At 43.7% G+C, this 26021-nt stretch overlaps 2 protein-coding genes across 8 annotated transcripts in view; both read left to right on the forward strand.

Moving 5' to 3' along the window:
* The first annotated feature begins 434 nt into the window (after nucleotides 1-434).
* Nucleotides 435-2295, forward strand: LOC139531904 (cytochrome P450 2F3-like). The gene has a single exon (XM_071328851.1). The coding sequence runs from the start codon at nucleotides 589-591 to the stop codon at nucleotides 2062-2064; it is 1476 nt and encodes a 491-aa protein (XP_071184952.1). The 5' UTR covers nucleotides 435-588; the 3' UTR covers nucleotides 2065-2295.
* Nucleotides 2296-5432: 3137 nt separating this feature from the next.
* The window catches only part of LOC139531918 (dnaJ homolog subfamily C member 13-like), a 52170-nt gene continuing 31581 nt past the window's right edge, over nucleotides 5433-26021 (forward strand). For 4 of the 7 annotated variants that reach the window (XM_071328889.1, XM_071328890.1, XM_071328891.1 and 1 more), the window contains exons 1-4: nucleotides 8955-9100; nucleotides 10276-10356; nucleotides 23189-23264; nucleotides 23540-23689. In XM_071328889.1, coding sequence (XP_071184990.1) covers nucleotides 8994-9100; nucleotides 10276-10356; nucleotides 23189-23264; nucleotides 23540-23689 — 414 coding nt within the window. In that variant the 5' untranslated portion in view covers nucleotides 8955-8993. Of the gene's footprint in view, nucleotides 5612-5894; nucleotides 5997-8933; nucleotides 9101-10275; nucleotides 10357-23188; nucleotides 23265-23539; nucleotides 23690-26021 lie in introns of those variants that run through there. The other 3 variants (XM_071328893.1, XM_071328895.1, XR_011666455.1) reach the window with 3 other exon arrangements.

Here is a 26021-nt window from a genome sequence, read left to right on the forward strand (position 1 = left end):
GCTTATATAGTAATTATATAGTAGGCCTATTGTTTGTGTTTGCGCTTGTCTTTTTGAGCATTGTCGTGTACATCTTCCTCAGTTTTTATGGTTGTCTTGTCATTGTCTTGTTTGTATTTCGTAATTTTTGTTTTAAACCTCGACGGACATAGTATAAGATATCAGTCCTTTCCACTCTTTGGGTTTTAATTTGCTTTGTTTATATGGGTGCAAGGTGCATTAACGTAATGTCAGCAGCCAATCACTGATCTGTTGTTCAACTCTGTCCCAGAGAATTATCAACACAACCCCTTATCTCAGCAAACATTTGCCACACACACACACACACACACACACACACACACACACACACACACACACACACACACACACACACACACACACACACACACACACACACACACACACACACACACACACACACACACACACACACACACACACAAACAGTCAGGCAGGCAACATAGATAGACAGCCACTGTTGCACAGAGAGAAGGTAAACACTAAAGAGAGGTGGGTTAAAAAAAGAAGAAGAAAGAAAAATAACAATAAGAACAAGAGACGTTGTTTGTTTTGCAGGCCGGAGTAATGGAGATATGTAGTACAGTGATGTTGGGAGGCCTGCTGTTGGTTCTACTGTGGTTGTTCATGCTGAGGAGGAAGAGACACGTCCGTCTACCTCCCGGACCACGCGGCCTGCCGCTGATAGGCAACCTGCTTCAGATGGACAAACAGGCCCCCTACAAGAGCTTTGTCAAGTGGAGTGGTGTTTATGGGCCAGTGATGACAGTGTATCTGGGGCCCCAGCGGGCCGTGGTGCTGGTGGGGTACGAGGCGGTCAAGGAGGCTCTGGTGGACCAGGCTGAGGACTTCACAGGACGAGCTCCCATCCCCTTCCTGGTCCGAGCTACCAAGGGATATGGCCTGGTCATCAGTAACGGGGAGCGTTGGCGCCAGCTGCGTCGTTTCACTCTGACCACGCTAAGAGACTTTGGGATGGGCCGTAAGAGGATGGAGGAGTGGATACAGGAGGAGAGCCAATACCTCATAGACAGTCTGGACGGCACTAAAGCCATGCCCTTTGACCCCCAGCCCTTCCTGAGTCGAACCGTGTCCAACGTCATCTGCTCCCTGGTGTTCGGCCAGCGCTTCGGCTACGAGGACGACAAATTCTTGCGCTTGCTCAACATCCTCACGAACTTACTGCGCTTTGGAAGCACCGCCTGGGGACAGCTCTACAACATCTTCCCCTGGCTGATGGAACGCCTGCCTGGTCGGCAGCATGTCATGTTCAGCCAGGTGGACGAGGTGAGAAGCTTTGTGATGAAGAAGATCCACAAGCACCAGGAGACCATAGACCCAGGCATCCCTAGAGACTTCATAGACTGTTTCCTCACCAGACTCAACCAGGAGAAGGATGTGTCCTCCTCTGAGTTCCATTATGAGAACCTGGTGTCCACAGTGTTAAACCTCTTCCTGGCAGGAACAGAGACCACCAGCACCACTATCAGATATGCCCTCGTGCTTCTCATCAAATACCCTGACATACAGGAGCACGTGCAGCAGGAGATCGACACAGTGATTGGTCGACACCGCGTCCCTCGAGTGGAGGACAGGAAGTCTCTCCCCTTCACAGACGCTGTCATCCACGAGGTGCATCGATTCCTGGACCTCGTCCCGCTCAACCTCCCACACTACGCTACCAAGAATATCTCATTCAGAGGGTACACTATCCCTCAGGGCACCGTGATCCTTCCCATGCTGCACTCTGTTCTGCGAGACAAGGACCACTGGGCCACGCCAACAACCTTCAACCCCAATCACTTCCTAGATATGAGCGGAAACTTCCAGAAGAACCCTGCTTTCTTGGCGTTCTCTGCAGGTAAGCGTGCCTGTGTGGGGGAATCTCTGGCTCGTATGGAGATCTTTCTTTTCCTGGTGTCTCTGCTGCAGCGTTTCTCCTTCTCCTGCCCTGGAGGACCTGACAGCATCGACCTCAGCCCAGAGTCTAGCAGCTTCGGTAACATGCCGCGCCGTTACCAGCTCATATCTACCCCCCGCTGACCAAGAGGGGAACTGCAGCTGCACCACAGGAGGAAAACTCAGGAGGAGGAGGTGTAGAGATGAGGGACAGGTGTTTTGACCAGATAGTAATGCAATGGATGCTGAGGATTCAGGCTAGTGTAATCTGATGAGTTGGAGGCTGATCCAGGTAGCAGTGTATCTTTCACTTGATCAGTTTCTTTGTGTCTAAGCAATGAAATGTGAACCAAATAAAAAGTTACTAAATGTTCATTCGGCCTCCCTTTTTGCCTCCTTTCTCTGAAGCCTGTAGATATCAATGTATGGTTTGTTTTGCAGGATTGTAGGGAAGCCAAATGCTCCCTTTTCCTCTTGTGTCTATCTATAATTCAATTTAGCTAATGGGCAGCACATGGTTGGTAGGCCCTTGAATCAGATGCTCCATAACGTGACCACTCCGTGTCCCTGTCCCACTCTCAACATCACTCTGCCACTCAGTCACAGAGGCCAAGATGTTTCCCATCTACATTCAAGCGCGGTGAGTTCTTACACTTTATGCCAGGCAGGGACCCAGGTGTCACTAAAATCAATAGTCTCGGTTTGTGGAACTGGCTGGCAAGACACTCCTACATTGTGTTGTATTGTTTAGAGAACAACATCTAGAGAGCTACAGATCAACTGTACACTGATTGGGTGCAGTCAGTTCACTGTCTGAGTCACATGAGACAGAAATATCCCACATTTCTAGAAACTTTGTTAGTTTCTATTTTGTTAGACAAGGCTATTGGTGACTGTGACCTACAAGCTGAGGTCAAAACCAGACAAATGTAATTTTATTGTTACATTCAACTTAGCTTCTTCTTTTGTTTTATTTTATCTACTCTGGAAAGGGGGAGTGCACATTTGTTGAGAATGTTCTTGTGATGCGCCATATCTAAGTCAAATGTGGTCTCTACCAAAGTGCACTGTAATGGGTGTTAGGTAACCTAGCGGTTAAGAACATGGGGCAAGTAACTGAAAGGTTGCTGGTTCAAATCCCCGAGGTGACTAGGTGAAAAGTCGATTGATGTGCCCTTGAGCAAGGCACTTACCCCTAGTTGCTCTGGATAAGAGTGTTTTCTAAATAGAAGAGGGAGGTGGTGGAAGGTTCAACTACTTTATTAAATATTTGTATGACATTTTGAGATAATAGATACAGTTAGATCTTAAATAGCCTACTCATTTGCATTCGGTGGTGGAAAAGTACCCAATTGTCATACTTGAGGAAAAGTTAAAATACCTTAATAGAAAATGACACAAGTGAAAGTCACCCAGTAAAATTCTACTTGAGTAAATGTTTAAAAGTATTTTGTTTTAAATATACTTAAGTATTAAAAGTAAATGTAATTGCTCAAATATACTTAAGTATCAAAAGTAAAAGTATAAATAATTTCAAATTCCTTATATTAAGCACCATTTTCTTATTTTTTTTCTTCGTTTACGGATAGCCAGGGGCACACTCCAACACTCAGACATAATTTACAAACGAACCATGTGTGTTTAGTGAGTCCACCAGATCAGAGGCAGTATGGATGACCAGGGATGTTTTCTTGATAAGTGCGTGAATTGGACCATTTTCCTGTCAAAATGTAAGAGTACTTTTGGGTGTCAGAGAAAATGTGTGGAGTAAAAAGTACATAATTTTCTTTAGGAATGTAGTGAAGTAAAAGCAAAAGTTGTAAAAAATGTAAATAGTAAAGTGCAGATACCCCCCAAAAACGAATTAAGTAGTACTTTAAAGTATTTTTACTTAAGTACTTTACACCACTGTTGGCAAGTAGAAGCCATCAACCCTAACCTATAGGTTATGTCAGGTGAAAATAGACATGATCCTGCCGTTCCCTGCTTTCTGCAGAAAGGTCAGGATGTTGTCTATAGTGGGCGCTACTACTCTCTTAATTAACGGAATGTTACAGTTCCATGAATGTTCACTGTAGTGGGCCAGACTTCGATAATTTTGCACCAGTTCAAGGTTTACACAACTCTTTTTCAGAAGAGAACAAAAACAAAACAACTATAAAGCTGCCTTTATTTGCACTAAAGTATATAGTTTCATTCTATCTCTAATCATGTATTATTTATTTGCCTATTTTGTGTTTTGTTCCCCTTCAGAAATAACAAAAACAATCTTTGCCTGAATGTATACTGATCCTCCTCATAAGTTGTGAGATAACCATGACAGGGAGTGACTGTATCGAAATGTACAGGATCTAATTATTATTAATAATAATTATGTAATTGTAATTAATGTGTAGATAACCTCTGGTGGGAAGAGACAGAGGAAGAGGCGAAGCGAGAGGAATAACTGGGCTTCTCCAGCAGGTGGCGTTTTTTTGTTTTGTTTTTGCTCATCAAGCAGGGAGTTTTGTATGGAGGTCAATGAGTGTCGAATTTGGTTAGCTAAACATTTTCTGGATTATTTGCAACGTGTGGGTTATTTGATCGAATAGACGTTTCGTAATGCTTAGGTTGTTACGACCGTACTGCAATAAGTAGGACACGTGACATCCCGGCAACTTTGAGAAGAAAAAAACACTATATCGGAGTTCTGCCTGTTGTTCACACGCGTATCTGTCCTCTTATTGGTTAGAAGGATCCCACCTGATCTTGCCTCGTCCCGACTGCCTTCCATTTAGAGCGGCTACTTGAGTATCTGGTCAATATTATGAATAATCTGTGGTAGAGAGCAACATTTACGCAGCTGTTTATTTTGGAAGGCATCTTTCTTATCCCATTTTATATTCCTCTGCTAATTCTCTGGGTTCACTGATTATTGGCTGATCTAAGGGCATCTATGCATTTGTTGCTCTCAATACCCAAGACTGAGTCTCTTTGATATGATACTGATCATAGATCTGCGCTTATAGGCAACTTCTTCTTAGAAGCATAGACATGAACTTTTAAGCTTAGAACGCTTCTGGACAAATTTCATATTCACAAATGTACATTTACAAACAAAACACCACATTTCATTACATTGGAAAAAGAAATTGAACTATATTTGTCAACAATATCTGTCAACAAAAAAGCTGTTAGAATTATAAATGTGCGCGCAGCGATCTAAGGCACTGCATCGCAGCGCTAGAGGCGTCACTACAGATCCTGGTTCGATCCCGGGCTGTGATCGGGAGTCCCATAGCGCGGCGCACAATTGGCCCAGCGTCATCCGGGTTAGGGGAGGAGTATGGCCGGAGTAGGCCGTCATTGTAAATAAGGTCCTTGTGTAATATTCTTTATATATAGTTGTGTTCGTCATTTATTTTTTTGTATTGATTTGTTGTAAATAATAAAAATACAAATAAAGAAATCAGGCACAGAACGCGCTACTTCCTGACAAACCAATCAGACACTCATGACCGACAGATTTCGCGCGTGCGCTTTCCGCACTTTCGGCTATCAGGAATATGGCAGCGTCCTGAGCCCCGAGTGAAGATAGCGCAATTAAGCAGCTACAGCATCGGATTGGGAAAACAGAAACACAACAGCCTCGCACATTGGAGGGTGGGGGTTCAGGGTCGGAAAATAATCGCATCTGGTAGCGAACATACAGGTAATTTCATCTGCGATTGCCACAATGCACAACTCCTTTCCTTCATTTTTGAGCTCCATAGACATAGCCCTTGCTAAGCTAGCTAGCTAGGCTTACCTAGCTAACTAGGCAGCTTGCTAGCTTCCCCCTTTTGCGAAAAAACACAGCCAGTTAAAGTGTGTTGATAATAAAATAAAACACTGTGACACTTCTAGGTTTCGCTTATTGTCATGATATTTACAATGTTCATCACGGGAATGGCCATTTCGACTCGTCTTTACTCGGTCTAGAGACTCCTCCCAACTTGGCCCGCTCGAGCTGCACTTGAATGTGGCCCTACTAGCCGCTAGCTTGCTACCCAAGCAGAGCCAGATACACAGCGGCTGCCAAACAGGGTGTGATCAAAGTGAGTCGGCAGTTATTTTATAGAATTGTAGAAACCCATATATACATTATCTTTCATTGTGTCTGCGAAAACATATACCTAGTTAGTTTTTCTAACGGAAGTTACTTGTCAACCTATAGAGTGGTTTTCGAAGAGCATTGTTTTGGTCATGACCCTGTGTGATATGTACTGTGAAATACATTTTCAAGTTTTATTAGTCGTATGTACAGGACACATGGTATACACCGACCAACGAAATGCTTACCGAGAAATGTATTTTGCAGTCATACTGTGAATTTGAAAGCAGCATCTACATCCTCAGGCTGACTGCGCTGTGTTGTGGTTGTCATGCATTCAATAGGATTTCTTGTGCCCCTACAGCTACATTAAATAATGTAACTTTATTTATGGAAAGCAATTCCAGGAACAATGCTCATTATTCTGCTGTGTTATTAGTATGTGTAGGTGATTTTACTTCCTAAGTTAGTGGTGGTAACAAATGTGGGGACTAATCTGTCGATCAAATTTGTTGTAGACCGAATGAAGGTAATCTAGGCAACTCCATCCACCCATTAACCGAGATTGAAGTTTTGGAAGTAGCCTTATTATTGATTTTTACCAGCACTATCAGTGCTCAATCAGACACATAATAAGACTAATGTCCACTACAAAGGCTGAGATCCATAAGGCCTAGGGGGGCAATTCCACGCTAACAGAATGATGCTGAGACTAAGATTCTTCACTTTAAAATGTATGTCAAACAAAAACCAATCATTGCAAAGTTAAACAAACCATACAACTCTATGCACAAGGACTACTTTTAACAATTTCCACAAACCGTCATTCGGTTACCAAACTTTGCATCTGCATTGTTCTAAATCTGTTTTTCTAAAATGTTCAGTGGACATTGTTAAAAGTAGTCCTTTTGCATAGAGTTGTATGCTTTGTTTAACCTTCAATGTTTTTTGTTTTTATACATACATTTTAATGTGAGAAATCTGTATCATTCTGATACCAGGGAATTGCCCTAGTCATTGATTGCATGGACGCTATGTAACGATAAAAAGATCACAAGACCCCTTTCCCTAAAGTTATCAGTTGCAGCAATATTACCAACTTATAACATTTTAAGAACACTAGTGGAAATGTTGAGGCACAGAATTATCAAACCTCAAGTGTGTGAAGTTAGACATTTCTTTCTCAGTAGCAGAGTGCTATTATATTAGCTGTCACTAGCCAGGTTTCCATACAACCTTTTTGTACAAGCTTGATGGAAATAGCACATTTTCTGGTAAACTTTCCAAATGTCGACAAAACAAAATATGCTAGACAAAGAATATTTTTGTGTCGGTAAAATGTATAATGCAATAAATGGCAGGGGAAACACTTTTATGAGCAAATATTGATATAATAACCGTCATATCGAAGTAAATGATATTGCGTGACTCCAATATTGTGAACACCAATATTGTGGACCCCAGGAAGAGTAGCTGCTGCTTTTGCAACAGCTAATGGGGATAAATAAAAAAATATTGTGTGGTCCTCCCACTACGACTTGGGGAAAGCATGCAGTTTATTAGGCTACAGATTATGATGAACTTCACAGGGTGTTGAAAGTGCTGTCCACGGTAATGGGTCTTTTCTGGTGACATGATGATCGATGGTTGGCTGCCGTTTGACAAATACAAATGATCTCGCTCTTTTGTCTATAATAATCTCATCATGTAGGTAGCCTACCCGCACTGTATCTGCCAGTTGTTTGCTAGAGCACACGTGCCAAGACCAGAGTGGGCACATTCACTATATAACGCAATTTTGTTTTTGACAAAAACATCCGAGATGAAAATGCGATGGAAATCCATAACTCGTTTATTTTATTTGATACATGGGATTTTAACCTCAAGTAATTTTTCTATGCACTACATCATCACACACAACGTTTTATCCGCAACAACTACATTTGATGTGAACACATCTCTGGTGGGAAAATGCGCAGATTTTTTAAAATGCAGATTTCAGAATATTTGCATTTAAATCTGTGTTACACCAGGCTCCTGGCGTGACAACTGTTCCTTTCAGACAAATACGATTCAAAGATGTAAGATTTGACTCTTTTTATTCCCATTACTATTTCATAATTCTGTGTTAACTGCCACAGGTATCTTAATCTTGTGCAGAACTTCAATGATTTAGTGTTATTGCGCAGTCACATGAGAGCAGGTTACACAGTCACCCAATGTTCAGAAAGGCTTTGCGTAGTCAGCACTGTTCACTCACTGCTTGGAAACCATATGCGGCCTCACAGGTCGTGTAAACCCCCCCCCCCTCCGACTGTGAGGTGTCCGTACAATCCTTTTGCAGCTCTGTCTTGTGTGTGTGTGTATACCATCCATTGGCAAGCTAAGGAACAATTCTCTTCAGAACCAAAAGTCCAACTACTTTTCTCTATAGTTCTTCCTGGTCCGAGGTGGTTTATAACTCTGCAGCAATTGAGCCACAGGAAGAGCTGGGTAGGGCCATCACATGACCACATCCTGGAATCTGGGCGTTCTCTTAATACCCCTCATCACGGTAACAGAATTAAACTGCATGGCCTTTGAGTTGAGAGGAGTGCAGGTCACGTGGTCACATCGATGCCCATCGCTATTATAAAAATCCATCCATCTGGGCTGGATTAAATTAATTAGGTAGAAGGGTTTGATGCATAAAAAATCATGTGCTCTGATTCAGAACGGTTTCTTTTGGTTTAAGATGGCTCTAGCACTGGTTCTCTTTCAGAGGAAGATTGATGACTAACTTTAGGATTAGTCAGCTAGCTCCTGTCTGGTTTGCTATAGGCTGTGTCAGTGGTGAGTCAAGAGGGAAGAACACCCATCATATACGTTGCCTAGGAAGTTTGTATGATACAGTTCTCCGTGATTTCATCTTTCCGTTAAAGAAGGGTTCGACTCGTCGTCTCTTGGGGACACACTGGTCTTTCATAAGGACTTATTTTGTTGCCCCTTGCTGCAGGCCGACATGGAGAGGAAGGAAAAGAAAAGTCCGTTATTTCCAGGAGGATCTGAGCAGAGTGCTGACAAAGGTTCCCCCTGTGACACTGACAGTGCAGTGGCCAGCAGAGAGAGGTTACTACTGCTCTCTGGGCACGATTTACTACTAGTCTACTACTACTGTCTCACTGTACTGTTTGTTTGTTTGTTTGTTTGTATGTCTGTTAGTTACTACTAGTTTTTATCCACTGACTTTTTCTGTGATTTCGTGTGACTAGTTACATTCCAAAGAGGCCTAGGTCTAGTATTCTCAACACAAGTACTGAAAATATGGAAACCTCTGTTTGCCGTCTCAGTATGACACATGGCCAGTGTTTCTCTTTCTAAGGGAGTCTTCTGCTACGAGTCCAGTTTAGTGTATATAAATTGTCATTGTTTTGGCATGATCAATACATTCTCTTGGTATGCTATGCTGACCGGCTCAAAGGCTACGTTTTATTTTTGCAATGTTGTTGACCACTTGCATGCAGTTTCCGTCCCATTTTGCTGTGTTGGCACTATTTCCCCAATGCCTGTAAGTAGGCTATGCCCCAGTCTACACTGAGTGTCTGTGAAAATTTGCACACAGGCTTTCAACGAAGAGGGGGAGAGACAATTTCCATTCATCTATGTGAAAGTTGAGGACATCTACAGTGACTCTGATTCGATTCTAATAGTTGCTGTCAGTCGGAGTATCACGTCTATCTGTTGTGTTGATTCCACTCTAATTTGCTTTTCAACACTGTTTATTCTGTGTTTAGCACCACAGAGTTTGCCAGCGACGAGACAGGACTCTCCCAGCCAGCACAGGGAGTGTCAACAAGGATTTTCACTCGAGGTGTAGAATGTGACCCGCCAGTGTGAAGTGTGTGTGTCAGGTTTTTTGGACAGTGTGTGACATAATGTGCAGTAATGGAAGTATTTTAAGCTCAGGCTGGGTTCTGCCTGTGACTTCTCAATAGAACTAAGCATCTGCTTATCCAAATGCCTCCACTCCACTCCCAACTCACGTGACTACTTCAAGATAGCACTATGAGGGGAATCCATCCCTCTCATTGATCTGTGCTCTTCACGCATAATTGAATTAGCAAACCGTAGGCCTAATTTATATGCTTGCTGCCATTCGCTCAAATGAAAGTTGCCTGGCGTCCAATTCCACTGCTCTGACCTGTATGTACTCAATGAAGAGACACTAAAGCGGGACTGTTAAAAGCCCATTTCATCATCTCTTTGTGTCTGTCTTACCCTGACCTTGTTCTCTTGTGTTGCAGGTCTTGCCAGAAGATGAATGTCATCAAAGACAACAGAGACCTGGCCTGTTTCTACACCACCAAACACTCCTGGAGGGGAAAGTAAGAGCCACCTCATATTCTAACGTTCCTTTCCCTGAAAGACCTCCCATTGATACTGATAACATTCGTTCAACTAATGAAATCCTTTCTCTCTCCTTGGGGCTGGTTTGCTAGGCTGAGTTGGGTAATTACTCCTTCACTAGTCAAGTACCATAACTTCTATATGCATCTCTGCTTTGTGAAAGATAGCTTAGTTTTCTTGATGTTCAGGTCACGGGCAACTAGGTAATGTCAGGTCCGGTACATTCCCTTCTACTCTTTATCGTTCTCTACCGTTCCACACTGATCCTAGTTGTAGGCCTAGCAATCAGGCAGCAGGACAGACACACTGATGTCAACACCAGAACAAAGGGAAAGCACTGAAATCCCTGACTCAGTGCTTCCATTGTGTGTGCGTTTCCTTCAATGGGTGACAAGGTGTACACAAATCACTAGTGTCAGATTCTCACTAACCCGAATACATGTCTCTGAAATCCCAATACCTAGATAACGCAGGTTAGACTGCACTCGTGATCTATGACTTAAGGTCCATAAGTACAGCTGAATGGTAACAACCATGAGATCATGAATCAATGGGATCTAGGTCTATATACTATGGAAAGAGCAAATGTTACTAAACAAACTGGTAACTTAAAAATAAAGGAGAGCCGCACACTCTAGGAGCTCAGATGCAAAAATATTTAATTTACCAACGTTTCGACAGGCAAGCTGTCTTCATCAGGGTACAAACAAACTGAACAAACTGGTCCCATCCCTTTTCTCTGGTAGACCTCCACAGAGGTGAGACATTGAGCAGTAGACAACAACAGGACCACATTACCGATATCCGCTCCCTAAAATAGCTTTATCCCATTAAGGCAGCCATTGACTGTGGTAACTTTAGCAGTAGTGCTAGAGCGTGGATTAGCCACGGGCAGGGTTGAGGGCTTCATAATATGTCATCTTCTACACATCCTCTGTGTGTGTGTGGGTGTGGACACTGAACTAGACAGTCAGTGAGTGAGGCCAGGGCTTTGACTGGGAGGTCAAGAGAGAAGGGTTTTGTGTATTACGTAATGTTGTTGCTCCTCTTCGCTCCCTGTGGCGCATAAGGCTGAAGTAAGGTCCTTTGCGGCTTTCTCAGCTTCACCCCAAGACATTTTGTTTTGTTTGTATAGCCTACAGTGGCCTATTTGCTGTGGCTTTATGGAACTTTATGGTACGCAGCCACGGTACCAGAATGCAAAGCCGGGCTTCTCTACTGTGAACACGGAACATCTGCCAGGGGGCCAACCTTAATTACAATCAACCTTGATTAGCCTGCACTCTTTACTGAAAGTCCCAGCGTGAGCAGCACGTTTGTCCTTTTAATTAGAACCACCTCAGTCCTGAAGTACAGTAGAGAGCAGGTTGAGGAAGAAGCTAGCTACAAGCCTCAGTAGAAAAGGTTCACCACCGATTACATTGCTTCAAAGGGCTTTTTCTGATTTGTGTGTGTGTGTAGTAGTATTTTCCTCTCCCACGGCTGTGTCCCTTCTGTAGTCTTAGTCCTTTTGAATCCTGTGACTCTTGGCATCTTAAGGCTCTATTAGACTTGGCCCCGGCGTGGCAAACAGGCTGCTCAATGTTGTGGCCACACAAAGGACCTCTCTCAGAGCCATCGCTGCCTGGATCGTGGACCGTCAAGAATCTCCGCTCCCCTGCTGCCATGACGAATCTGCTCTGAGCCGGGCGCAAAGGATTCACTCTACACACACACAGACCACATCGGTTACGTTTAGGCTACAGTTTACACACACTACTTACACAACACACGGCTGCTAAAACAGGTTTACCAGGAAACTGGTTTTGGCAGCCATGTGATTTGTGTAAGAAGTGTGTTTGGCCAGTGGCGATTTCTGAAGGCCTCAGGTCCTGGTTTTTCTTTATTGGATTGTTCATACCTTGAAAGTTCAAGCCAAGGTTATGAGGACAAGTGCTTGCCAAGATAAGTGTTGAAGTTGTTCTAGGCTCATACTTACCTAATGGGATCTTAATGAGGATCTATGGCAGTGTGGTAGTTAGCTAGCTGGTGTCCAACCACTAGTCTACCACTTAGTTTAGCGTCACTTAGCCTAGCTTCACTTAGCTTAGCTTAACCGCAAGTGAAGGAGTGAAGGCGCCATTACTCAGTAATCTGATTGACTGACTGCTTCTTTTGTCATCTTCTGACTCAATCAAGGCTCAGACTACAGATCTCATCCTTTATGATAAAGTAGAATGGAGGCTTCTGTCCAAAGGAGGGCTTTTGTTAAAATGTCAATGTGAAGTGCCTTCAGAAAGTATTCATACCCCTATACCTATTCCACATTTATTTTTGTTGTTACAGCCTGAATTCAATATTAATTAAATGGATTGTTTTTACCCAATATCGCATTTAAATAAGTATTCACACCCCTGAGTCATACTTTGTTGAAGCACCTTTGGCAGCGATTACAGCTTTGAGTCTTTCTGGGTAAGTCTCTAAGAGCTTTCCACACCTGGAATGTGCAACATTTGCCCAATATTCTTTAAAAAATGTCTCAAGCTCTGTCAAAGTGGCCTATGGCCAGTCTCTGCTAATCTCCAGGCGAGCTTCAATGCCATACAACTCTCCTTCCGTGGCCTCCAACTGCTCTTAAATGCAAGTAAAACTAAATGCATGCTCTTCAACCGATCGCTGCCCGCACCTGCCCGCCCGTCCAGCATCACTACTCTGGACGGTTCTGACTTAGAATATGTGGACAACTACAAATACCTAGGTGTCTGGTTAGACTGTAAACTCTCCTTCCAGACTCACATTAAACATCTCCAATCCAAAATTAAACCTAGACTCGGCTTCCTATTTCACAACAAAGCATCCTTCACTCATGCTGCCAAACATACCCTCGTAAAACTGACTATTCTACCGATCCTCGACTTCGGCGATGTCATTTACAAAATCGCCTCCAACACTCTACTCAACAAATTGGATGCAGTCTATCACAGTGCCATCTGTTTTGTCACCAAAGCCCCATATACTACCCCCCACTGTGACCTGTACGCTCTCGTTGGCTGGCCCTCGCTTCATACTCGTCGCCAAACCCACTGGCTCCAGGTCATCTACAGGTCTTTGCTAGGTAAAGCCCCGCCTTATCTCAGCTCACTGGTCACCATAGCAGCACCCACCTGTAGCACGCGCTCCAGCAGGTATATCTCACTGGTCACCCCCAGCCAATTGCTCCTTTGGCCGCCTTTCCTTCCAGTTCTCTGCTGCCAATGACTGGAACGAACTGCAAAAATCTCTGAAGCTGGAGACACATATCTCCCTCACTAGCTTTAAGGACCAGCTGTCAGAGCAGAGCACCTGTACATAGCCCATCTGTAAATAGCCCATCCAACTACCTCATCCCCGTATTGTATTTATTTATTTTGCTCCTTTGCACCCCAGTATCTCTACTTGCACATTCATCTTCTGCACATCTACCATTCCAGTGTTTAATTGCTGTATTGTAATTACTTTGCCACCATGGCCTATTTTTTGCCTTACCTCCCTTATCTTACCTCATTTGCACACAATGTATATACACTTTTTTTCCTACTGTATTATTGACTATGTTTATTCCATGTGTAACTCTGTTGTTGTATGTCGAACTGCTTTGCTTTATCTTGGCCAGGTCGCAGTTGTAAATGAGAACTTGTTTTCAACTAGCCTACCTGGTGAAATAAATATAAAGAAAATTAAAATCTGCCCCGGGTCTCATAAATGCGCTGCTATACTCACAGAATGTTTCAGAGATTTAAAGTTATGACGCTGCATTTCATCAAATGTTCGCACTAAAATGACCAATAATACTGTGCGACTCTGGTTCTTTTCATGTGTTTGGTCTGGACTGCATTCTCACCTGCAGCGAACTGCACCATGGTCCAAATTGAATCGTACCGAGACCAACCTTTATGAGCGAGCCATGGTGCTAATTCTTTTTTTTTAGTGCGCTACGAATAGTGTTCACACTAGTCCAAATGAACCAAACTAAGAGGGTAAACACACCAAGTTGTTCAACATTTTTATGCTAAGACAGATTTCCATGCACATGGACGTCTCATTCAGTTTGTGCAGATGTCTGTTTAAATGGCTACTGGATTTTCCTAGCATTAGCATGTTGGCTAAATGTTTGGCGTGTTGCACATAGCAACATTCCTAATGATTTGGATTCAGTTAGAATCGTTTTTACCATTCGAGACGTGGGGTTTGTGTGAGCTGCGAAAGAGAAGTGATTGTACCAAGGTTTCCAGCAGACAGAGGAAGTTGCTTAAAGTGATGCGTTATTCTGAAATCTGAGGCCGGGAAAGGAAAGCAAAACCCCAAAGTTTGCACAGAGTGGAGGAGGGATGGCTTTAACAGGCATAAATGACTGAAGAAGTGGACAGTTCAGTTATGCCTAGTTCATTTCTCACAGGCTTTTCTGCTCTGTCAGTGAGGTTGAGGGCTGTACTATGCACTCTTCTGCATCTTGTGCTTTCTCTCATATAAACTCCCTTTATTGGAGGGTAAAACCTTCATCTCTATTACATCCTGGTAACATAATCCACCATAACCACCCCCTGCCTGCCTTCCTCTGTCCCAGGCAACAGTGAGGAATTGTAAAGGAGGGAAGAGTCATGGATTCAGTCAATGGAAAGGCTCTTTCAGTGTGTGTTTGTACACAACAGTATGCGTGCGTGTATGTGTACGTCATGTACCAAAGCCTGGCTGACTGTAGACAATTGATTTTCCAGCTGGAGTCAATAGCTCAGTGCCAAAGTGCTTATCACTGCCTTGCTTTGCATTAGGCCTCAGTGTAACTCTATAAGCTGTGTGCAGCACAACAGCAGACTAGTGTTTTTATATACACCGTGTACTTTACTCTCTGTGGCGGCCAGTCCCGTCAGGTGAGAGTGATTCCTGGCTAAAGTCTCACTCGGGTTAATAGGCATACTGCATACTTTACTGTAGTTATCTATTGATGGAAATAAATCTTGGCCTTGGAATTCATCTCTTGTTCAGAATATCTTCTGGGTTTAGCTGTGGTACGGCTTTCGAGGAAATCTAGCCGGCTGGACTGAGTTTCAGTGGAAGACCTTCAAACCAAACTGCAAACGGGAGGGAAGATCTAGCCTTTACCTCCATCTCCAGTAATAATGACTAGTTTATCTATCTAGCCTATTGAGTGGTAGCACTGCCAATTAAATGTTACACTGCTTCCAATAACATTCGTATGAACTTTTATGATGTTATAAAGCACTCTGAAGTCATGGCGGGAGAGACTGAACGATGACTATTCTTGTGAGGAGCAGTATACTGTTCCTGCCCTGTACATGACACAATCTCTGACCCATGTAAATAGGCTATATGCTATGTGGCGTTTTCTGACCATGTGACCTGCCCAGGAAAACAACTGAGCCCCTAGTTAAGCCTTTAACCTGGGCCCAGAATAAGAGAACAACCCTGGCCTTGGCTACTACAGTACCTGTCCTGGGCTGTTCCAAACTTAGACTGTGCTGGTGAGTGGCTGTGTCTGCCTGGAGGGGATGACTAATTAAACAGTCTTGTGACGAGGTCGGGTCCAGCCACTGAGCAGCAAGGTCAAAGGGTCTGTGTATGAGGGTGACTTTCGGAGCAGAGCAGGGGCCCTGCACTTAGAGCTGGGAGGGAGGGAGGGTGGAGTTGGCTAGGATGAAAGGAAAACGATGTGCTTGATGATGATCGAGGAGGAGAGGGAGCTCAGTTCTGCTACTGGGATGCAGAGACTGTAGAATCCACCCAAACCTTGACTCTGATTACTCTCAATCTACCTCTGGATTTCTATACTGATATCTGGGCACACTCAGGCGTGAATAAAAGGCCTTTCTACCAGTTATATCCACTTTGTTTCTCTTTACCTAGTGAAGCTGTGTGTGTGCACAGGGCTCAACGTCAGAATGTTTTGTGCTGAGGACAACAGTGATTAGGAGGTACTGAAAGTGCTCCTTTCAGGTCACACAGACTCCCTTCAGCTATTGAAGAGAGGCAACTCTGTGTGAATTCAAGGTCTACAAGCGTGACAGTCTTCTCCTGACAATATGCCTATGCCTAAATGTGTGTAGGTAGAGATTGTAAGACGACAATAAAGCCTAATAATAAGTAGTTGAAAATGTAGGGGCAGCGTGTTGAGCAAGGAAGTTTGCATGATTGTCGTCAGAAGGCCGGTTCATCCTTCCTGTGTTGGGTCAGTCAGTCAGCTTCCACTGAATCTTTTGCCTCACTCATTCAGCACATTTTTAAAAGCATCAGCGTGACCACAGCATGGTTAGCAGTATGTTGGCAGATGTCCAGAAATAATCCCATCCATTCACTTTGTCCAATTTAACAACCCAGGAAATAAGTTCTTTGGGGTTTAGCTTAACAACATCTGAGCCTCAAATCTGACTTCAGCTTGGTTTAGTTTTACAGTTCAGTTCAGAGGTGGATCAGGGGTGCAGTTTAGCGGAAACTCTAAAGCCGGTCTGAGGTAGCTAGAGTGGGTATTGATTGCGTTTTTCATTCACGTTGGTGTAGACCTAGTTCCATGAGACATGGTTAAAACATTAAGTTAAGGTAGATTATTATTATGACTAACTAGGTTTCCCCTTTCATCTGTGATTTAGCTAGCCACCTAGCTAGCGATTGGCATTAGCGGCTAATGAATTTTGTAGGCACAGACCGCATGCTAACTAGCGTTTTGCAGAGAATAAGATACACAAACTAATAGTATAGCAAAGTGGAAAGCAGAATGGTTTTCTCGATCTGGTTTAGAGAGATGTTGCTACTTGACAGCATGTTGACTGCATGCAAGTGCCATTCGCGGAGTGGTCAAGCCTCGAAGAACAGCCTCCTTGAGTGGCAGGGGGCGGGGCTACAGGAGGTGTGTGTCTGCGAGCGGGGTACAGGAGAGAGAACTCACCAGCAAAAAATCACAATTATAAACTGGTTGGTTCGAGCCCTGAATGCTGATTGGCTGAAAGCCATGGTATATCAGACCATATACCACTGGTATGACACAACAATTTATTTTTACTTTTCTAATTCCATTGGTAAACAGTTTATAATAGCAATAAGGTACCTAAGGTTTGTGGTATATTGCCAATATACCACGACTAAGGGCTGTATCCAGGAACATCCCTTAGCTGTGCTATATTGGCCATATACAACACACCCTCTGCCTTATAGCTTAATTAACATGCAGAGTGAACTATAAAAACGGACGTTACAAGCGACCTAGTGGAATGTTAAAATATCACAACCTGTTAAGATTTGGATTCAATTAATTGTGTAGCCCTACCACACACAGACACACACACACACACACACTTACACTGAGTGTACAAAACATTAGGAACATCTGTGCGTTCCATGACATGGACTGACCAGGTGAAAGCTATGATCCGTTAATGAGGTCACTTGTTAAATCCACTTTAATCAGTGTAGATGAAGGGGAGGAGACTGGTTAAAGAAGGATTTTGAAGCCTCGAGACAATCAAGACATGGGTTGTGTATGTGTGCCGTTCAGACGGTGAAGGGGCAAGACAAAAGATTTAAGTGCCTTTGAGCGGGGTATGGTAGTAACAGTGTTTCCGTTAAAAGAATGTGCCGCCGGACATTAGACCGGCAGCATTTTAGATACACTGGACATTTTGAGAAATGTACCGAATCCATATGCATTGGGTGTGTAACCTGATTAGGGCGTCCACCTACAGTGCTCAGAATGACAGAAATGCGATTTAGGTGATGGTAATTCATATTAACAAAGTATTCAAGTCGAGGATGCAACGATGTTCGGTCCTTCTTACCGAATTCTGATGTTCACTTTGAAGATGTTAGAATAACTGTCCAACAAGACAAGCAACGAACAGCAAAATCACTAGCCTGTGTCAATCCACTATCACCCATAGTAGAAAAGTTGACCTATTCTATTGGTCAGCTTGTTGAGAAAGAAAGGGCCTGTTCCAAACAGACTCTGGGACGCTTGTGGGACAATAAATCCCAAATTCATACGACTAGTAGGCGTAGGCTACATAAAATAAACTTTGAAAAGCAATGAGTCTGATGCAACAGATCAGAACATTTAGCTTAAGATGTTGATAAACTATTTCTTCACATTAGGCGTAGCAATGCGCACAAGGCAGTAGGATACGAGTAAATGTTCGTTCCATAATGCAATTAGCGGGTAAACACTGTTGTCAAAAGGGCACCGCATATGCGAGCAGTTTCAGGTGACAGATGAAAATATCCATTAGAAAGAAGGGAGATGCAACAACTAGCATGTTTTGCTAGTATGACTAGGATTGTGCCTTTGGGTACTGGACAATGAAAGAAAGTTGATACATAAAATAATTGTTTCCACGGATATGGTCTGATTTTGGCTAGGATACTTTGAAGCAGGGAAAACATGCCTCATAATATGTAGTAAAACATTCAGGTTTCAAACAATTAAGAAAACGTTTTCTAAATGCATACTGCCTCCAGCTCATTGCAAAGTGGTGTGTGACGCACTGCCTGTCTTCATTTGCTGTTTGAGATGCGATAGCAGCCACTCCCGTGCGGTCTGACAGAAGGCTCTGTATCTGTATGCAGTGCGTGAGTGATGAATAAGATGCCTAATGAATATACTGTACATGCGCCGATTTAATTCCACAAAATTATGCAAATTAACATATAGACCGATAAGCATGATCAGTCAAATGTATGTATATCGACTGGTATTTCCATCAATGAAAGGCTAAAAAGCATTATTTCGCAATGGGATTGCTTCTTCAGGCTTTTCAAAAAATGTTATCGGTCAAAAGTCGTCTATTACCGGCTAACGGAAACCCTGGGTAGTAGGTGCCAGGCGCACCGGTCTGTGTGTCAAACAAGTTTCCCTGTGTGTATCAAGAATGGTCCATCACCCAAAGGACATCCAGCCAACTTGACACAACTGTGGGAAGCATTGGAGTCAACATGGGCCAGCATCCTTGTGGAATGTTTTCAACACCTTGTAGAGTCCATGCCCTGACGAATTGAGGCTCTTCTGAGGGCAAAAGGGGTGCAACTCAATATTAGGAAAATGTTCCTAATGTTTTTTACACTCACTTTATAAACAGTCAGCTTTACAGTGGCTGCCCTTTTCGACTACCTCTGAATGTGGCATGCGGTCACATTTCTCATAGATCTCGGAGCACACTTCCCTTGGCTCATACATTAACTCAACCACTGTCTCCCTCAGTGTCAGCTACTACTTGGTTTATGTACAGTGGGGAGAACAAGTATTTGATATACTGCCGATTTTGCAGGTTTTCCTACTTACAAAGCATGTAGAGGTCTGTAATTTTAAAACAAAAATCCAGAAAATCACATTGTATGATTTTTAAAGTAATTAATTTGCATTTTATTGCATGACATAAGTATTTGAATACCTACCAACCAGTAAGAATTCCAGCTCTCACAGACCTGTTAGTTTTTCTTTGAGATGCCCTCCTGTTCTCCACTCATTACCTGTATTAACTGCACCTGTTTGAACTCGTTACCTGTATAAAAGACACCTGTCCACACACTCAATCAAACAGACTCCAACCTCTCCACAATGGCCAAGACCAGAGAGCTGTGTAAGGACATCAGGGATACAATTGTAGACCTGCACAAGGCTGGGATGGGCTACAGGACAATAGGCAAGCAGCTTGGTGAGAAGGCAACAACTGTTGGCACAATTATTAGAAAATGGAAGAAGTTCAAGATGACGGTCAATCACCCTCGGTCTGGGGCTTCATGCAAGATCTCACCTCGTGGGGCGTCAATGATCATGAGGAAGGTGAGGGATCAGCCCAGAACTACACGGCAGGACCTGGTCAATGACCTGAAGAGAGCTGGGGACCACAGTCTCAAAGCAAACCATTAGTAACACACTACGCCGTCATGGATTAAAATCCTGCAGCGCACGCAAGGTCCCCCTGCTCAAGCCAGCGCATGTCCAGGCCCGTCTGAAGTTTGCCAATGACCATCTGGATGATCCAGAGGAGGAATGGGAGAAGGTCATGTGGTCTGATGAGACAAAAATATAGCTTTTTGGTCTAAACTCCACTCGCCGTGTTTGGAGGAAGAAGAAGGATGAGTACAACCCCAAGAACACCATCCCAACCGTGAAGCATGGAGGTGGAAACATCATTCTTTGGGGATGCTTTTCTGCAAAGGGGACAGGACGACTGCACCGTATTGAGAGGAGGATGGATGGGGCCATGTATCGCGAGATCTTGGCCAACAACCTCCTTCCAGCACGACAACGACCCGAAACACACAGCCAGGGCAACTAAGGAGTGGCTCCGTAAGAAGCATCTCAAGGTCCTGGAGTGGCCAGTCTACAGACTTGAACCCAATAGAACATTTTTGGAGGGAGCTGAAAGTCCGTATTGCCCAGCGACAGCCCTGAAACCTGAAGGATCTGGAGAAGGTCTATATGGAGGAGTGGGCCAAAATCCCTGCTGCAGTGTGTGTAAACCTGGTCAAGAACTACAGGAAACGTATGATCTCTGTAATTGCAAACAAAGGTTTCTGTACCAAATATTAAGTTCTGCTTTTCTGATGTATCAAATACTTATGTAATAAAATGCAAATTAATTACTTAAAAATCATACAATGTGATTTTCTGGATTTTTTTCTGGATTTTTGTTTCTGGATTTTTTTCTGATTTTGTGTTTTTTTTTCACATCACCCTTTAAACAATGAAGTCTTTATTTTGCCTATAGACAAATACAACTTTCCAATCAGAAAAATGGCAGCATGACTGAGTAGGCCTGGTTTCTGTCTCTACTATATGAAATAAAGGGGAGAAAAATATTTAAAAATGAAAAGTGCTTCTTAGCTTTGACAACCTGTAGCTCTTCATCTCTTAATCCAGTACATAGTGAACTGTCACAGTGAGGTAGCTTTGAGTTGCTCTGGAGGGCCAACTATCAGTGGAGAGAGCTAGATAGGGTGTCTGTGTCAATTCGTTTTCAATTTCTCTCCGTGATGTTTCATAGAGTTTGGGCATTCTGCTGAAATGTGTGCGGGAGGGGACGTTGTAATGCGGTTCATTTTTTTTCACCAGGTGACGAAATCCCGAGTCAGTAACCACCGAATAGGGTGGCAAATCTTTGGCTATGAATACTCCCACTGCGTTCGTTAATTCTTAGTTTTTCTGAATTTGTCGCAAATTGTTGTTGAAAGGCAGCAGCGAGAGATTGTTGTGTTTTCGCTAACGAGTTGACTCTCCTTGCTCCAGCTCCAGGGATACGGCCTGGTGATGTAAATGACAAATCATGTTAGAAGTGTTTCCACTCGAGTAGCCGACAGTGGCAATGCTTACAGACTGTACTTTGTTTGTTTATGGTCTTCTTACCCTCGTCATCGTATTGAACGCTGAATTCAAAATGTTCCCACACAGCAGATTTGAAAGAGGTCGGTGCCTCTTCAAATTTGCTTCCCTCTGTCTCGCTAGCGCTCGCATTTGTCACGTCGGAGCAGAGATAATATTTGTTTTTTGTTTCCCATCTCTTCATGAGGCCCCTGTAGGGAGGTTTCCTACTGAGATGTCGTTTCAAATCGTCCATTAGTTGTTTAAGGGGGAGGTGGTTGCGGCCTCTACATTTTGAGACATTGCTGTGGAGTAAAGTTTGTCAGCCCCCACAAGCTGCGCGTCTAGTTCTGTGGATCTGAATGTACAACGTGCGTGTAGTCTGCAGCGCAATAAGCACGTTTTGGAAATTATAGACAGGCATACCGTAATTCCGCGGTTCAAGTGTGCGTATTGAACCGTGGGGGCGTACCGAACGGTTCGATAACATACTGTGTACCGTTGCATCCCTAGACTATGGATGGATGGATGGTTATTCAGTTCCAGTGACAAAACACTCAGTTTTTCAGAGCTCCACTCATCCGTATTGGTACAGAATAAACATCTGCCTCTGAAAATAGCACCATATTCCCTTCATAGGGTTCTGGTCAAAAGTAGTGCACTAGGGAATAGGGTGCCATTTTGGATGTACACAAGTTCCCTGGTCCATTGGTCTCACTGTCCAGTGTCAAACTCCCCAGACATAATAGGTCTTTATTTCTGCCATGGTTATTTCCAGCTCGGAGGGTATTTTGTGGAGCGCTGACTAACGGGGAACAATGTTAGCATAATTTTATCAATGCTAATGGAATTCACAAGCCAAGCCAATCCAATGCTAAGCTAACCTCTGTCACTTCAGAAATACCACCACTTAGGCTACAGCAAGGGCAATCATGTCCACCTACTCCCTCACTGCAGTTCTCCACAGTCCACTCCACACTGCTTGTCTGCATCCCAAATGGCACCGTATTACCTAGGGCTGGCACAATGACCGTATTATTGTGCAACTGACGATTATGGATGAACATCGTCACGAAAATAAAATAACTGTCATAACCGTAAAATAACTGTCATAACCATTTTATTTATTTATTTATTTATTATTAGTTTTGTGTGTGGGTTAGCTGACTGCAGACAGGAAGGCCTGGCACAGGTGTGGTTGAGTCGGTTTCCGCGGTAACATTGACTCTTTACAACCACTTTGGTTGCCTTGAGTTCATTTGACTGTCACGGCCCTGCTATTACCTATATACCGCTTGACCTTTGACCAGGGCCCATAGGTCTCTGCCTCTGGTCAAACGTAATACACTACGTAGGGAATTGGGTGCCATTTTGAGGTGCAGACATTGTTTTGGGTGTTAAGCTACCTCCTGTGTCTTGTAGATCTTTGTATATCAAATGTTGTGTAAGTAGGTATCGGACTTACTGAGCTCCCCTTTTCTCTGTTCCAGGTACAAACGAGTCTTCTCTGTGGGCACTCATGGCATTACCACGTACAACCCCACCACGCTCGAAGTCACAAACCAGGTCAGGGGACTCCTCTTTAATCCCGTCATGTTTTCTCAGTCTGAGTCATGTGACATTATCCATGTGATGAGTACCATTTATGTGATGACTGTCAACATATTTTTTTCTTCTTCTGTTTAGTCCTAAATAGCCCAGTGGTTATGGTTTTGTTCAGCATATCCCCTTTCACCAAGTTGATGAATATCTATGAACTGTCATTTTCACTGTTATGGAATGTGACTTGTTGACACGTGACATGTTGGTCTCTCTGTCTCACTCTCTGTGGTGCCCTGTAGTGGCCGTACGGGGACATCTGTGGCATCACCCCGGTGGGAAAGGGCCAGGGCACCGAGTTCAACCTCACATTCCGCAAGGGCAGTGGCAAAAAGTCAGAAACGCTCAAGTTCTCCACAGAGCACCGGACAGAGCTACTCACAGAGGCACTGGTGAGAGAACACACCATTGGTTCTGGAAGAATATACTTTATAAATCCGTGAGGAGCTTGGTTTAACTGTCTTACCTCATTACAACCCAAATATAAGCTTTTTTTGGTCGATTGTTTGTAAACCATAGAATTTTAAGAATAACATTGTATAACATAAACATGGCTCAAGCTAGCATTTTGATATCATGGGTGGTCAGTCCATAGTGCCATCTATACATTTGAGAGGGGTTACATTTCTTAAGCCCCACCCCCTCAGCTGTTTTCCCCAAACAGTGGTGAGATGACTGCTTAGTAGTTCTTTGAATCCCAGATTGCCCTTTTTAGTATGTTGTACTGGGAACTACACTCACCTCCCAGAACCCATGTGTAGCATCAGCCATTATTTTTTCATGAGAACGCTCAACACATTAGCAACAGTGGTCGACTGTTGGCCTCTTTAGAAACACCATCACATACAATAAAAGTAGGGCTGTCACGTGATACAAATAATTAATGGCATTACTTAATTGCGATTTAATCACAAATCAAGTTTGGCCCTGAAGAACATATTTTTCCATTTAAAAAGCAGTGCATTGAGTTACAGGCATACTATTCTTTGATTGTAAGGGACGGAAAACACTTATCTCCATCAGAATGTTTTAGTAACATGTTCTAAATGAGTGCAAGTATAGGAATAAATAACTGGATACGTGGATACAAAGAGCTTTTAAACTTGTCCAACAATGTTATGAAAACACTGTAAACATCTGTACTGTTCAGATAACTACACACACAGGCCTACACTCTCCCTCCCCTCCCTCTCTCCCACACCCGATGTCTTTCACTCCCACTCTCACATACACACAATCATACACACCCCACTCTTGCATATGCAGCCTACCTTTGAAGCATCTCTTTGAGTAGCCTATTCCTTTTCAATTCTTCCTGTGCCATTCCAATTTGTGCTTAGCCTAGTCAGTGGTAACATTTCTTTGGGGTGGCAGGTAGCCTAGTGGTTAGGGCATTGGGCCTGTAACCGAAAGGTTGCTGGATCGAATCCCCGAGCTGACATGGTAAAATACAAAAATCTGTCCTTCTGCCCCTGAACAAGGCAGTTGTTCCCCGGTAGGCCCTCATTGTAAATTTGAATTTGTTCTAAACTGACTTGCCTAGTTACATTTAAGGTTGAATGATAAAAGCACAAATTCGCAGCAGAAAGAAAAAACATAGCTTGGGCATAACTTTTACATGATTTTGGCTAGAGGCACACTGTCTTCAGCGACGTAAAGGCGCAAACATTCAACACAATCAATTTGTGTTCTGCGCAATGGTCCGTGCGGAAACGCGTGTGCTTAACTACAGCCGATGTCCACGCCGCCACCTCAAATCTAATTAGCATCATAAAAAAACTGTCTAAGCTAGAGATCCATGTTTTTTTTAATGGGCTGCATCTCAATCCGCCGTTTGACGGATTGCCAACTTCTGTCTGAGGAGTTCGAAAGCTTGGGCTACAATCAATCAATCGATCAAATGTATTTATAAAGCCCTTTTTATATCTGCAGATGTCACAACGTGCTGTACAGAAACCCAGCCTAGAACCCCAAACAGCAAGCAATGCAGATGTAGAAGCACAGTGGCTAGGAATAACTGCCTAGAAAGGCAAGAACCTAGGAAGAAACCTAGAGAGGAACCAGGATCTGAGGGGTGGCCAGTCCTCTTCCGGCTGTGCCGGGTAGAGGTTATAAGAGTACGTGGCCATTAAGGCCAGATTGTTCTTCAAGATGTTCATATATGACCAACCGGGTCAAAAATAATCAGTGGTTATAGTGTGTGCAACAGGTCAGTACCTCAGGAGTAAATGTCAGTTGGCTTTTCATAGGCGAGCATTGAGGTCGAGACAGCAGGTGCGGTAGAGAGGGAATCGAAAACAGCAGTTCCAGGACAAAGGTAGCACGTCCGGTGAAACAGGTCAGGGTTCCATAGCCGCAGGCAGAACAGTTGAAACTGGAGCAGCAGCACGACCAGGTAGAATGGGGGCAGCCAGGAGTCATCAGGCCAGGTAGTCCTGAGGCATGGTCCTAGGGCTCAGGTCCTTTGGGAGGGGGAGAGAATTAGAGGGAGCACACTTAAATTCACAAAGGACACCGGATTTGACAGGAGAATTACGCCAGATATAACGGACTGACCCTAGCGCCCCGGCACTTAGACTATTGCAGCATAGATACTGGAGGCTGAAACTGGTGGGTCGGGGGACACTGTGGCCCCGTCCGACGATACCCCCGGACAGGGACAACCAGGCAGGATATAACCCCACCCACAGCACAGCCCCCACACCACTAGAGATATCAACACAC

This window comes from Salvelinus alpinus, chromosome 10 (genome assembly GCF_045679555.1).
Source record: "Salvelinus alpinus chromosome 10, SLU_Salpinus.1, whole genome shotgun sequence".
Lineage (NCBI taxonomy): Eukaryota > Metazoa > Chordata > Actinopteri > Salmoniformes > Salmonidae > Salvelinus > Salvelinus alpinus.